The sequence below is a fragment of the Microtus oregoni genome, unplaced genomic scaffold (genome assembly GCF_018167655.1).
Source record: "Microtus oregoni isolate MIOR12 unplaced genomic scaffold, Mior012 000021F_ref0000039, whole genome shotgun sequence".
In the NCBI taxonomy this organism is placed as follows: domain Eukaryota; kingdom Metazoa; phylum Chordata; class Mammalia; order Rodentia; family Cricetidae; genus Microtus; species Microtus oregoni.
In genome coordinates, this window is record NW_024543080.1 from 38,762,211 (window position 1) to 38,778,523 (window position 16,313).

The 16,313-nt window shown below is 38.8% G+C and overlaps 1 protein-coding gene across 2 annotated transcripts in view; it reads right to left on the reverse strand.

Moving 5' to 3' along the window:
* Rbpj (recombination signal binding protein for immunoglobulin kappa J region) overlaps positions 1-16,313 on the reverse strand; it is a 79,674-nt gene that overhangs the window by 21,494 nt on the left and 41,867 nt on the right. For both annotated transcript variants that reach the window (XM_041671262.1, XM_041671263.1), the window contains exon 3: positions 1,494-1,589. In XM_041671262.1, the coding sequence (XP_041527196.1) occupies positions 1,494-1,589 (96 nt within the window). The remainder of the gene's footprint in view (positions 1-1,493; positions 1,590-16,313) is intronic.

Here is a 16,313-nt window from a genome sequence, read left to right on the forward strand (position 1 = left end):
GAAAGACAATGCTTTAGAATTCCTGGAATCAAGTAAAACAACAGAGATGAGGTTCTGCTACAACAATGACCTGGTCTAGGCCAGGTTCTGTTCACTGCCTTGCCCCACCCTGTGATAACTGCAGCTGAGTGAGTTATGCTGAACGAGGATGTGACCAAGTGGTAGACCATGTGCACTTTATGCATGAAACCCTGGGTTTGATCTCTAACACCAAGTTAAAAAAGAAAACAAAACAAAATACACAAGAAAACAAAAAATGAACTAACAAGAAATCCTTAAGCCAAACACAATGAGATATATGAGCTTTCATAAAAAAGACAACACAGAAATAACATTCACTAATTACCTTTACAGATAATTTCTATAGTGGTCACTTATGTTTGAGTATGAAAAAGATTTCTATTTCTTTTTTTTTTTTTTTTTTATGGACCTTGCAAGGTAGCCCAGGAATTCTTGGGCTCAAGTAACTGTCTTGACTTGGCCTCTAAAGCAGGTGGGCCTATAGATGCACACTGCTGCCATATGCAGTTTATGTGGTGGGTAAACTTACTTAACTAACAGGTATAGATAGGGTTAAGTTGGGAGCTCTTTACAATGGTTCCGAAGCTCAACTTAACCTGACCTCAAGATACATTTACAGTTATAATCTTTTAGCCTTTACTTATGTATTATTATCTGTGCAACTATATGCCTGCCTGCCTACCTAACTACCACAGCAGTGGGAACTGAACTCAGAGCCTTGTGTGTACCAGCACACCCTCTATCACTAAACTGTATTCCCGAACCTCTTAAAAAAAGATGTGTGAGCGTGCACATGTACGTGTAAGCCACATATGTAAGGTAGCCACAGAGGCTAGAAAAGGATGCCAGTTCTCCTGGAACTGGAGTTAGAGCCAGTGCAGACACAGGCACTGGAAACTGAACTTCGAGGTCCACTGGAAGATCAGCAAGTGTTATTACCTGCTGAGCCATCACTCCAGCACCAGCCCTAGACTTTTCTGAATCAGAGTCAGTTACTCTCACAGGCACTTGCACTCACCTTGTAACCCAGAGAAGCTTTGAACTTGTCATCCTCCTGCCTCAGCAGGAGTACTTTGCTTACAAAATTACAAGATTACAGAATTGTGTCACAACTGCCTCTTTCTTTTAAAATGGCACCAAAGGGAGGGGAGATTGCAGTTGTTTATCAAATTACACATTATCCCCAAAGGAAAACTGCTTTGCAAATGAGCTAATGTGTCTCCTCAGTGGAACACAGTCCCAAAGAAAACACTTAATTTTCTAAAATTAGGGATGTGCCCAGATAGTCTTCACTAAATTTTTCTGACTTGAACATGCCACAGTTCACCGTTTATCCCCTTTAAGAAGTCTTCTCTTCATTTTCTACAATGAAAATAAGCCCAGTAATAAATATAGCCTCAGATATAAATATAAACCATATGCAAATTGTACAGTAAGTACCTATTTGCTCAAAAAATCCCCAATAATCTTACCGTTTTTCATTTCCATACGACTTCTGTGCAACTTTTGCGTGAAGAATGAGTACTGTTTGATCCCCTCGTTCTTTTAAATAATTTCGCATAGCTTCTCTGAAATCAAATATAAATATTATTATTATTGGGATAGTATTTTTGACAAAATCTTTCACTATATCTGTGATGAGAGAAATGCTCATGAACATTTTTTTAAATAACCAAACGAAACAGAAACAAAAACATGAGCTACCTTAAAGAATGCTGTGCAAAGGACAATACATGCCCACATTCACTCTGCATCTGGTTGTTAAAATTAAAATTTACAGCTGGATGTGGTGGCGTACACCTTTAGTCCCAGCACTTCGGAGGCAGATGCAGGCAAGTAGATCTTTTTGAGTTCGAGGCCAGCCTCGAACAAAGTGAATTCCAGGACAGCCAAGGCAATTATTACACCAAAAAACTATGTGTTCTAGAAACACACCCCCCACCCAATGAAAATTTACACTGCTATAGCTTATCTTGTTCATCTAGCTTTACACTTGAGTTACAACAAAACATCAAATCACCCAAATTGCTATTGCCTGATCCCAAACTAACAGTCCCATGTAAGGATTTAGAAATGCCTGTCACCTATACACAAACATATACAATTGCCCAGAGGATGTTGTTAAAAGTATCGGATTCATAGAAGCAAATTGAAATTGCTGGAAATTGTATAAAACTTTAAAAGAATTCAATATTACATAAAATTAAAACTGTAACATGCTTATTAAGCAAATGTTTTATAAAAACATCAATGTACATTAATTCACTTAATTATCCTACCAAGCTAAGTGCCACACAGAGAAAAACAAAACAAAACAAAAAAACCTCTAGGTTTAAGCAGAAGCTCAATTCTTGAATAGTTTTACACATTACAAAATTAAAAGTCGCTGGGCAGTGATGACACATACTTTAAACCTAGTACTCTGGGAGGCAAAGATATCTGAGTTCTAGGCCAGGCTGGCTGTGATGGTTTGAAGAAAAGTGGCCCCCAAAAGGAGTGGCACTATTAGGAGGTGTGGCCTTATCGAAAGAAGTGTGTCATTGTGGGGAAGGACAGGTTTTTAGGTCTCCAGCACCATGTCCACCTGCATGCCACCACGTTGCACCACTGGTGTGAGATTGTCCTCTGTATGCTGTAATTACCATTAATGAATAAAGAAAACTGGCTTGGCCTGATAGGGTACAACAGAGCTAGGCAGGGAAAACTAAACTGAATGCTGGGAGGAAGAAGTTAGAGAGAACCTATGTAGCCCCACTGGAGACAGATGCTAGGAATTTTACCTGGTAAGCCACAATCACGTGGCGATACATAGATTACTAGAAATGGGTTAAATTAAGATATAAGTGTTAGCCAATAAGAAGCTAGAGCTAATGGGCCAAGCAGTGTTTTAAATAATATAGTTTCTGTGTGATTATTTTGGGTCTGAGCTGCCAGGCAGCCAGGAACAAACAAGCGGCCCCATTACAACACACCATGATGATAATGGACTAAACCTCTGAAAATGTAAGCCCCCCCCTCCCTGAATTTTCCTTTATAAGAGTTGCCGTGAGAAACCCTAAGACACTGGTCTACAGAGCTAGTTCTAGGACAGACAGGGCTATAGAAAGAAACTCTGTCTCAAAAAACAAAACAAATAATCAAATATTCTTACTTAATTTTAATTATTCTACTTACATTGCAAATAAAGACAAACATTCCAAACAGATGGATATCCAAATGATAATACTAAGCTGTCAACTGTCAAAAGTTATTAAATGTAGGGAATTATATATTTGTGTTACTTGCCTACTAAATTGCCTGGATAAGCCACTGAGCCTCACCCAGCTTTTATTTTCATATCTGAAAAGAGGTGCTAATACAACCCACTTAGCTCTGGGTGGCTAAAGGGGTCAAATGAGCTAACCTTAATGATGTATTCTTACTGAGAAAAAAATCTTTTAGATTGCAAGGCATGGCAAGTAATAGCACAGTGTAGGCAATGAGAATGGATCTCTACCGCTGAAACATGGTGTCTACCTAGGTCAAGGAGTAGGGGAATCAAAGACCATGCACTGAAGTAAGCCCTTAAATGACCAGGGACTGGATAAGCTGGCCATAGCAAGGGATTAGAGATGTCACTATGGCAGGTGACTGATAGTTCAGAGAGTAAGACTTGGACTTGGGGGGGGGGGGGCGCAAAAAATAAAACAAGGGGGCTGGAAATGTGGCTCAGTGATTAAAACCTTTGCAAGAGGGTTGGATTCCCAGAATTCATTTAAATGCCAGGTAAGTATGATGACCCACCTGTAATTCCAGCCTTGAAGGCAGAGCCAAGAGATCCTTGGAGTAAGATCAGTCATACTAGCAAGTTTGAGGTTTGATTAAAAGACCCTGGCCTAAAGGAATAAAGTGGAAGTAAGATTGAGGAAGATTCCCTAGCATACATGAAAAAAAGGCAAAAATATAAGCAAACAAAACAAGATAAAAACATAAAGTCAAGAGAAAGCCAACATCTTATCAAAATTTGTACAAACGTTTTAGGCAGGAAACTTGAAAAGCAGCTATATTCTTGAAAAGTTTTGACTACAAGCCTATTTCTCAAACTATTAATTTGGAAATTCTATTAATTCTATTAATATTTACAGTCTCAGTTATATCACAATGACTATTTGCTAATATTTATGAGGTTGTGGTTTCCTATCTTCTCAGACAGACTATAAAAGCTTCAAGTAAAAGAACTTGAGAGGTAGATTCTTTCTATAAAGATATCATTGTTAAAAGCCTGACACTGAGCTGGGCATTAGGGAAACAGAAGCAGGTGGATCTCTATGAGTTTGAGGCCAGCCTGGTCTACAAGAACTAGTTCCAGGACAGCTAGGACTGTTACACAGAGATAAAGACTGACACTGAGCAGTGAGGCTGCGCTAATTTTCCTAAGCAAGTATTAATATAACCAACAACCTTGAGGATGATATATGACCAAGCACATTTTAGAAATGGGAAAAGGTTGAGTAACTTTCCTGAATTGACACAGCAGAGTTTAGCTACCTCAGAGACAAAGCTGTACTACTTACAGGTAGTAAACTGGCTAAGAAATAGCTTTTGCTATGAAAAAGAACAGGGTCTGAATCTTAACTCTGCCACTTAATGAATCTGATGTTTTTCTCCTCTGTGCAGCTGCTGGAAGAGGGGGAAACATACCTCAAAGTAAGTTAACCCCTTACTGACGAGCAATTCATATCAGCAAGTTACAGATATCAGTACTGTTTTCTTTTTTAAAAGCCATTCCAAGCTCTTAAATATACAGGCTTCAGGAGAGAATCGGGATGGGGACTTCCACAAAAGCTTTGCAGGCATATTGGATAAAGGACTTAGGAGTGTTGTGTTACTGAGCATTTTATCAAACTTGAACAGAATTATTTCTGATAGCACACCTATCCATCTTTTCATCTAGGACATACTAAAAGCTCCTGCATGCTAGGCACTTGGCATTGTACAACTGTTTAGTACTAGAAGCAACTCAGGGTGTTATGGCTGCATGAGGCAGCTTAAGTTTTTCTTTTTTCCCTTCACTGAGTACTTAGAACACAAATAGAATAGTAACTAAAGTCTAGTAGTAATCATTAGTAACGGCTGTCTGCAACAGGGATTTGCCAAACAGCTTCTCACAAAAACAACAACAATAATAAAAGAAATATGTCAGTTACTTTCTGTCAACGTGACACAAACTTAGCCATACCTAGAAAGAGGGAATCTCAAATTGAGGAAAGGCATCATTAGAATGGTCTGAGGGAATGTCTGTGGGGTATTTTCTTAATCCTTCAGAGTTCAGATCATATGGGTGGGCCAGGCTGTGTAAGAAAAGTAGCTCAGTAAGTCATGAGGAGCAAGTCAGTTCCTCCGTGGTCTCTGCTTCATTTCCTGTCACCAGCTTTCTGCCTTGAGCTCCTCCTGCCCTAACTTCCTAAAAGTGTAAGATAAAACAAATCTTTCTTTCCCAAGTTGCTTTTGTCATGGTGTTCACCACAGCAACAGAAAAGAGTATTGAGTATTAAAATGTACTAACTGAATGTTAATCATTAATATTAATACTATCTGGCAATTAAGGCTTAGTAACTTATTTTCTGTAATTTAAGCTATTTAAAAAGTGATGGTGTACTCCAAAGAAACACACATAGTAAAATCCACACAGAGTTCACCAAATATAGCAGGGATTCTATCTTGCACTACTGACATCCTAGACACCTCAGCTGTACAGACTTAGGCCCTGCATTTAAGGATGCTTAAAGACACCACATCTGCCTTCCACTAGCAGATGCCAATAAAAGATCTCCTAATACAAAGACTGAGGTAGAGGGTGGGAATGAGGCTGTCACCTGGGTTGAAAACCACAAAAGTCAAAAATATTCCAATACAAGGTTACCTACCACCTACTGTCTTTTAGGGAGAAAAGGAAATAAAGTCAACTAATTGAAAAACTTGTTACAGGAGCTCAAGACCAGAATCAGTCTACTTGTATCTAGTTCTGCTTTCTGCAATTTTACCGGTACACCTTCAATTGAGATCTCAAAATATTAGTACTCATCAACTCTTTGAGAATTTCCACAGCTTATTAAAACACTGTAATTGTCCCTTTCGTCTCTTACTAAGTGTGTGCATGAAGGAAAAACAGCACATAAGAATGCAGTAGTATCCTTAGGTTCAGGAATCCACTGGGGGGAAGGAGTCTTGGAATCATCCTCATGGGTAAGAGGGGATGGATTATTCTACATTTAAAACAAACTCTGGAGTGAGTGAAGGATCTGGGAAGAATCAGGTAGGAAAAATGATCAAAATACATTGTATGTACGCATGAAATTCTTTTTTTTAAATTTATTTATTTATTATGTATACAACATTCTGCCTCGATGTATGCCCACACGCCAGAGGAGGGCGCCAGATCTCAGTACAGATGGTTGTCAGCCACCATGTGGTTGCTGGGAATTGAACTCAGGACCTCTGGAAGAACAGCCAGTGCTCTTAACCTCTGAGCCATCTCTCCAGCCCTGCATGAAATTCTTTTTTTTTTTTTTTTTGGTTTTTTCGAGACAGGGTTTCTCTGTGGTTTTGGAGCCTGTCCTGGAACTAGCTCATGTAGACCAGGCTGGTCTCGAACTCACAGAGATCCGCCTGCCTCTGCCTCCCGAGTGCTGGGATTAAAGGCGTGCGCCACCACTGCCCGGCCTGCATGAAATTCTTGAAGAATAAAAACATTTAAATGAAAGAATTATCTGCTGAAGGCCAGTACTTTACATGGTCTATGAAGTTTTCACCATGAGCACTTAAAAAAAAAAAAGCTTGCTGATCTATTAAGCAATAAAACAAACATTTCAAAATGGAAGTCATAAAACAATGTATGTGTATATGTATGTATACACATACACACACATATATAGGAGATATATACCTTAAATCAGCAAATTATATACTTGACAATAACCTTAACTTTTTTTGTTTTTTCTGTTGTTCTCAAAATTGGACTTGAAGAAAGAAAAGTTAAGATTGTACTGATCCAAGATGAGTACCTCGAGCTCCATTTTGCACTCACAAAATGAAGCTCCCTATTCTTTTTCTTTAATGTATACAGTGTTCTGCTCCATGTATGCCTGCAGGCCAGAAAAGAGCAACAGATCTCCTTTGAGATGGTTGCTGGGAATTGAACTCAGGAACTCCAGAAGGAAGAACAGTCAGTGCTCTTAACTTCTGAGTGTCTCTCCCAGTCCAAAGCTCCATATTCTTATCAGAGGCTATCATTTTTATCTTTATACTATCACAAGCAAGGCATTTCAAATTCAGCCTATTCAATACTAACAGTGTACGTAAACAAGCTGATGGTATTCCTAAAACAGGAACAAGGAAGTAAAGTCCTTTCTTTTCTCAGATGCTACCTAGTTTTCCACCAAAGGACTAAGAGTATTTGCTATTGGATAGCATACAAGGTCTATCTCCTCATCTTGCTGCAACCTACTTTTCTGTTGTTTCCATCAATGTGTTTTAGGTCTTTTTGATGTTGTTTGCTTTTTGATAAAACAGGGTTTCTCTGTGTAGTCTTGAACATCGTGAAACTAGCTCTGTAGCCCAGCCTAGCCTCAAACGCAGAGATTCACCTATCTCTGCCTCCCAAGTGATGGTATTTAAAGGCATGTGCCACCACCAACTGACTATATCAACATACATTTATATTCCCTTGAGTTATAACTGTCTGAGCTATTATCATAAAATTCCATGAAAATGAAAACTCTTCCACATTGAAACATTGTATTTGAAAAGACCTAAATTAATATTCTGGGTCGTGGTCATTTATATTTTATCAGTTTATATATTTATAAATTTATATATTTTTATATTTATTTATTATGTATACAATATTCTGTCTGTGTGTATGTCTGCAGGCCAGAAGAGGGCACCAGACCCCATTACAGATGGTTGTGAGCCACCATGTGGTTGCCAGGAATTGAACTCAGGACCTTTGGAAGAGCAGGCAATGCTCTTAACCACTGAGCCATCTCTCCAGCCCTAAATTTATATATTTATAACTTGTCTGTTATTCCTTCAAAGTGAGAGCTGTTTCATCCAACCATACATGGCATATTTATCAAGTTTATAATCACATTTGTACAAGATTGTCTTATATACTAGGAGAAAGATTGGATTAAAACAGCCTACGATGTAAAAGTATAGAAGAGTAGCGTTTTACTACGTAAAAATATAGAGAAAGTGGTGAAGGAAACGGCTCAGCAAGTAGAGCCGGCCTTGCAAGCCTAACAAAAGATTAACCTACTCCTGAAGGCTGTCCTCTCATCTCCAGACATGTGCCACTGATGCATGACACCCCCTTCCCAATAACAAACTAAAGAGATAAAGAGAATACGTGACTACTAGAAAATGTTCAAAACAGGTATCGACTTAGCTTAAGTCAACAAAAATACATAGTTTGTATGTCTCACACATAGGATTTTTAAGAACAGAGCAATGTTACTGTAAGAGCAAAAGGAGATAGGCTCTCTAAAAAGTATTATTTCTAATACAAACAAAAGATATTCTGAGCAAGAGAATAACAAAAAGTCATTCTAACAATTATATAAATTTTAAAGACATGGCAAATCTTATAATGGAAATCCTCTGTTAAATTCTAACAAGAATGAGTTAGCAGCTATTAGTCTGCAGTTATAGGAGGAAAAAATTAACAAAACTATCTCTGAAAGAATTGTGTAGCTTTCTATCCCTGGGACCCACCTAAGAAAGATGAGAAGATATTCCTTTCTCAAGTTGACTCACTTCCACAAGCACAGTGTAACATATGCATGCACACACGCATGTGCATGTGCACACACACACACACACACAGTAAATTTCTTTTTTTTTTTTAGTAAATTTAATTCTTAAAAAGGCAAATTTAGTCATGCTGAATAGTGCCATAGTCCTTGACTCCATTTATTTGTGCTTTTAACTAAAAATTTAAATTTTATAGAAAGAACTCCCCCGCCCCCAATGAGAGACTCTCTCATACCTTATGGTGGTGTTAGCATGAGTGCGCCACACCACCACCACAAGAAATTCTCAGTTCCCCAAAGCTGTCCTTTGGAGTCTGAAATCCTTTCTGCTCTTCCCCACTTGGAAAAAACAACTCATCTGTATGCTGTCAGTAAGGGCAGCCTGCATTTTCTAGAACTTTTTTCTTTTAAAGATTTATTTATTTATTATGTATACAGTGTTCTGTCTGCATCTAGAATGCAGGCCAGAAGTGGGTGCCAGATCTTATTATGGATGGCTGTGAGCCACCATGTGATTGCTGGGAACAGAACTCAGGACCTCTGGAAGAGCAGCCAGCACTCTTACAAGACCTCTGAGCTATCTAGCCCAATGTTCATCATTCTTAAATACAATTTTCTTTCCCTTCCTCCCTTTTTCTTTTTTCCTTCCTTCTTTGAGACAGGGCCTCACTATACAGCCTTGGCTGGTGAGGGACTTAGGTAGATTGGCCTTGCCTTACTTTGGCCTTGAACTCACAGAGATCTGGCTGCCTCTGCCTCCTGGAGGACAATATGGAATAAAAATGTGCACCACAGTGTACAGCCCACAATTATTTTTAATAAATATTTTAATAGTAGTAATTATTTGGTAATAAATAGCCTTAACAGTCATCAATGTGAACCAGAAGGATGTGGCTAGAACTCCGAAGTATATGGTAACATGATACATTATGAGGTTTAAAGGATGCAGAACAATAATAAAATGGGGTCCCAGTTTAGGTTCAAAAGAAAACACACACATATACACACAAACACCTCTGTCTTAAAAGATTAATTAGAAGGAAAAAGAAAAAAGGCCAACCACTGGGTTTTCTTATTTATCAACCCAATAAAATTTTTGAGTTTTTAAATTAATTCTTTGAAATATATGATTGAGAAATTAACTTATATAGCTAAAACACTGTATTTATATCATGCAAGTAAGTAAATCTTAGGTTTTCTTTAAAATGGGAAAAAGGAATATTCACTTCAAAAAGCATCTATGAAATCTCTCAACTCTCCCCTTAAACATCAAACTGTGATTGGTAAAACACAGCTACATGTAGGGATAAGTCCCGCCCCTTGGGGTCGTGTTCGCCTCGGGCTAATGTTTGCCTATAAATTAGGCAAGCTTGCTCCCAACCATCTCTTCTGCTTTCCTGGTCTCCGAGGGAACGGTGGTTCTGTAAGTCTATTTTACCATTAAAGCTGTATATATATTTTTACAATCTGTCTGCATTCGTTTACGCCGTTACATTTTGGCGTCCAACGTGGGCTATTTTGCCCCCAACTCAAGCACTCCCGGGTGCTGTTTTCTAGTTCGTGACTCGGGCCCCAGTGCCGAGTCCGAGACACACTCAGCCACACAGGCCCATTCTGCCTGCCTTGGCTAAGTTTGCAGCAGAACCCCACTGCCTGAATTAGCAGAAGCTCAAGTACCTGGGGTTTTGCAACAAAAGCCAACACAGTGGCAGATTTGGTCTGATACAAAGTGAGTTGGCCGGACAGTGGTGGCGCACGCCTTTGATACCAGCACTTCAGAAGCAGAGGCAGGTGGATCTCTGTGAGTTTGAGGCTGGCCAGGCGGTGGTGGCGCAAGCCTTTAATCCCAGCACTTGGGAGGCAGAGACAGGCGGATCTCTGTGAGTTCGAGGCCAGCCTGGTCTACAAGAGCTAGTTCTAGGACAGGCTCCAAAAACACAGAGACCACCACTGGCAGGAACCAATCATTGCAGGTAAAAAATTTTTCTTTTATAAATAAAATGTCTGAACACATTAGTATTCAAGAATTTAACAGTTTTTTTAATTGTACCATGTGGGAGATTTTACAAAAGGTGTCTATCATCCCACATCTATGGATCCTTCTGGGACTCGTAGTTTTCATTGTCACTAAACGGTTTGATAATAGAAATATGATAAAGTCTTTACGAGACGAGTCCAGGATTCTTAAGGCAGAGATTGAACGCTTAAAAACAATTGAGAATGACAACAATCTTCTCAAGAATCAATTTGAAGTTCTCCAGTTAAGGAGAAATTCATTACTATGGAAGAGGGAACAGCTGATTTGGATCGTAAGCCTCAGTCCCTTTCAGTAGGAACTGAAACATTAGTGGCTGATATTAAGGAGAAATTCATTACTATGGAAGAGGGAACAGCTGATTTGGATCATAAGCTTCAGTCCCTTTCTGTAGGAAATGAAACATTAACTGAGAGAATCAAAACTGCTGATTGTGACAATCGGATTTTGTCTAAAGCTTATGACAGATTGACAGAAAGATTGTCAATACAAGAAGGCACGGTTTATGCCATAAAAATTATGTCCAAAGATGAGATGTTGTCTCTAACGGACAAACTTCATACTTTAGAATCCTCAATGAAGGCTTTGAAACATAATTCTGGACAGGAGATTCAGACATTGCAGAAGGCAATGGTGAATAGAATTGAAAAGATTGAGGAATTTCTAAATTCTGATGAAGAAGAGCAAAGGGTAGAAAGGCAAATTTTAAGTACATCTGTGGGTAAATCTCTCCGGGACAATTTCCACAAAGCTCTACCTACAGCTCTACATGCCTTTCCAGTAATAACAACAGAGAAGGAGATTGGTTCCAAAAACCCTAGGGTCATCAAGGAGGATACATGGGAGCCTGTCCGTATGAATGATCTCAAGGAAATAAAACAGGTTGTCATGACTTTTGGGATGCAAGCCTCTTTTGTTAAAGAGATGCTAAGATCTTGGGCCACGACAAGCAGAGCAACCCCCTCGGACTGGCTCCAGCTGAGCTCCGCGGTCCTTGAGAGTGGACCACAATTGAAATGGAAATGCTTATTCAGGCAAGAGGCTAGACTTTTAGAACAGCAGGAAAAAGCGAAGGGAATTGATATTTCCCTAGATAAAATTCAAGGTGAAGGGCTCTTTTCCGACCCTCAGGAACAAGCTAATTTGGATGAAAACACACTCTCCATGTGTACTACAGAAGCCTTAAGGGCTTGGGACAGGGTACAAGACCCAGGACAGAGAATGGAATCAGTTGTCAGAGCTAAACAGGGTCAGAGAGAACCCTTTAGTGACTTTTTAAAAAGATTAACTAAGGCTGTACAAATAGGGATATCTGACCCAGAAGCAAGACGTATAATGATTGAGTCTTTGGCTTATGAAAATGCAAATGTGGAATGCAAAAGGATTTTGGGGCCTTTAAAGCTCAGATCAGCGCCCTTGGAAGAATGGGTCTTGCATACACTCAGTGTTGATAATTTTGATTATGGCACTGAAGCATGGGTAGAAGAAGCAATTTCCAATGGTAAAAGGAGACACCAGAATACCAAATGTTTTAATTGTGACAAAATGGGTCATATGAAAAGGAATTGTAGACAACGGATTTTGAGAAATAATAATGATAATGCATCTTTCAGAAATCATAATAATAATAATAATGCATCTTCTAGAAATAACAGACATAGGACTCAGCCTTCAGGTTTATGTAGAAGATGTGGAAAAGGCAGACATTGGACAAATGAATGCAGGTCTACAAGAGATAGACAAGGCAACCTGATACAGTCCGGAAACATGAGAGGGGGGGCCTCACAGGCCCCCATGGCAAACATGGTTCAGTCATTTCCAGTTTCTGCAGAGAACGTGCCTCGTCAGGACAATTAGGAAACCCCATGCCTACTGTTACAAGCAATAATGATCAGAAAGATAAGTTACATGTGTTTTGGCAAACTTCTAAAAATGATCAAAGACCTAAGCTGAGAGTGTGTGTGCATGGAATTTTTATTACTGGCCTGCTGGACACAGGTGCTGATGTAAGTATCATTACCCCAGAATCTTGGCATCCGTATTGGCCTCTTCAGAATGTAAATGTTCAGCTCCTGGGAATTGGAACCCTATCTCAAGTAAGGCAGAGCACGAGATGGGTTGAATGTATAGGGCCAGAGGGACAAATAGGAAAATTAAGGCCATATGTAGCCAATATCGCAATGAATTTATGGGGTCGTGACCTATTACAACAATGGAATACCAAAATTAACATTCCTGCTACTTCTAGAGCCTATATTTCTGAGAATAATATTAAAAGATATTACAAATGGAGAAAACGGGACATTCGGGCTGTACAAGAACAAGTAATTGATGTCCCTTCAGAGATACCAACAGCCTTGCCTCTAAAATGGTTGACTGAGAAACCAATATGGACAAAGCAATGGCCTTTAGCTGAGGAAAAGTTAAAGGCTTTAGAACAGCTGGTACAAGAACAATTAGATGCTGGAATTCTCCTGTATTTGTGGTTAAGAAAAAATCAGAATGGTGACAGATCTCAGGGCCATCAACAAGGTTATTCAACCTATGGGCCCTTTGCAATCTGGAATTCCTTTGCCCTCTTTATTACCAAAAGGATGGCCTCTCATAGTTATTGATTTAAAGGATTGTTTTTTCACTATACCTTTGCAAAAAGAAGATAGAAAAAAATTTGCCTTCACAGTGCCTACTTATAACAATTCTCAACCTTCGAGGAGGTACAACTGGACCGTTCTCCCCCAGGGTATGTTAAATAGCTCCTCCCTGTGCCAATATTTTGTGAACCAACCATTGCAAATATGCAAGAAATTTCCCAAATCTATAGAATACCATTACATGGACGACATATTGTTATCTGATTCAAACATGGATACCTTGGACAGACTGCTTGAAGAAATAAAGATACTTTTACCAAAATGGGGATTGCAAATCGTTCCTGAAAAGATTCAGAAGGGAGAGTCTGTTAATTATTTAGGTTATAAAATAGGTTTGCAAAAAATTAAGACACAAAAAGCACAAATTCGGAGAGATCGCCTATGGACTCTTAATGACTTTCAAAGACTGCTAGGAGACATTTCCAGTCTACGACCAGCTATTGGAATAACACCTGATCTAATAATTCATTTGAACAAAACCTTGGATGGTGATAAAGATTTAAACAGTCCCAGAGAATTAACAGCTAAAGCAGAAAAGGAACTGACAATGATTGAGGAAAAATTACAACAGACACATGTGGACAGGGTGAATCCAGAGCTTGATTGTATTCTCGTCATATTACCATCAAAAATTTCTCCTACAGGAATTTTAATGCAGAGAGATATTATTTTGGAATGGATCTTTTTACCACATAAACCAAGTAAGAAACTGAAAACTTATGTGGAAAAAGTCTCTGAGTTAATTATAAAAGGCAAGCTGAGACTTTGTCAACTAGCAGGCATAGACCCAGCAGAAATTATAGTGCCTTTCACTGCTGATGAAATAAAGAAATTATAGGAAGATAATGAACCATGGCAAAGAGCTTGTGCTAATTTTTTGGGAGACATTAATAACAACTATCCAAAAAGCAAGAGGCTTAACTTCATAAAGAGAACTTCTTGGATTCTTTCTCGAATCGTCCGCGATGCTCCAATAACTGGAGCCCGTACATTCTATACTGATGCCAATAAATCAGGGAAGGCAGGTTACAAATCAGAAGACTAGGGTAAGGTGGAACAAAGTCCGTATAATTCTGTCCAAAAGGCGGAATTATATGCCATTCTTATGGTGCTAAGGGATTTTAAAGAACCTATTAATATAGTCACTGATTCACAATACGCAGAGTTATTTTACATATTGAAACTGCTGAATTTATACCTGATGATACAGAACTAACCTCATTGTTTCTCCAGGTTCAAGATTTGATCAGGAACAGGCTTTGCCCTATGTACATAACACACATCCAATCCTATACGGGTCTGCCAGGTCCTCTAGCACAAGGTAATGCAGAAATTGATCAATTATTGATTGGTAGTGTGCTACAAGCCTCTGAATTTCATAAAAAACATCATGTTAATAGCAAAGGTTTGAAGAAAGAGTTTTCAATTACATGGCAACAAGCTAAGGAGATTGTAAAGAAATGCCCTACTTGCTCTTTCTATAACCAAACGCCACTGCCTCCAGGGGCTAATCCAAAGGGCACCCAAAGGAATGAAATCTGGCAGATGGATGTGTTCCACGTTGCAGAATTTGGCAAATTAAAATATGTTCATCACACCATTGACACTTATTCAGACTTTCAGTGGGCAACTGCTTTAAGTTCAGAAAAAGCTGATTCAGTAATCACTCATTTATTAGAAGTCATGGCTATCATGGGTATACCTACACAAATAAAGACGGATAATGGTCCTGCTTATGTTTCTAGGAAAATGAAACGGTTTTTTGATTATTACAATATCAAGCAAGTTACAGGTATACCATACAATCCTACAGGTCAAGCAGTCATAGAAAGATCAAATCGAACTATAAAGGATATGTTGAACAAACAGAAAGGGGTGGAAAACACCCCCAGAAATAGGTTACATAATGCTTTGTTAAGCTTGAATTTTCTCAAAGCTAATGAGAAGGGAACAATGGCTGCAGAAAGACACTGGATAATGGAAAAGTCTACTGAACTAAATCAACCAGTTTATTTCAAGGATGTGCTGACTTCACAATGAAAGCCAGGAGATGTGCTACGTTGGGGAAGGGGTTTTGCTCTTATCTCCACAGGTGAGGAAAAATTGTGGATACCGTCAAAATTAATAAAGGTTCGGTTTGAAGAAGAGAAGCCACTTGGAAAAGATAAATAACAATTCTTTCATAAGGATGGCGAGCATACTGATGGTAAGAAATACAGATAGGTTGGAGGCAGGGTTCTTTTCTTATCTCCACAGGAAAATACTCATCTTCAAAGAAATTAAGGGACCCTGAATATTTAATTACTGATGGATAGACACATTTTGTAAGTATATATATATATATATATATATGTCTTATTAAACATTTCTTTATAAATATGTAGAGCTGGTTTTGAAGTTGACTCAGGCTCAGTCCCTCTCCAATTCCAAGCCTGTTAGTAAGAGAAAAACCCAGAGTTTCTGGAGTTTCTGTCTCATGTCAAGAGCCATGATTTGGGAGAGAAAGAAATATGAGTTTAGAAAACATCTTTGCTTTTCTCCATATCTATCATACTTTTCATTGAATATATCTATCATGCCTTTCATTGAATATATATATATATGTATGTCTATATGATTAATGTTTAAGTTTTTCACAATGAACAATGAGTTTTTCCTGAAGTGACATTTGAAGTTTCCAGGAAGAAGATGGGGCCCCACAACAACTCTACCTGGTTGATATGACGTCATGATACTGATAGCACTACTACAAGACCTGTTTTGGATACCAGCTGCACAAGACGATCCCAACTTGGTTAGCTGAAATGGTGCACA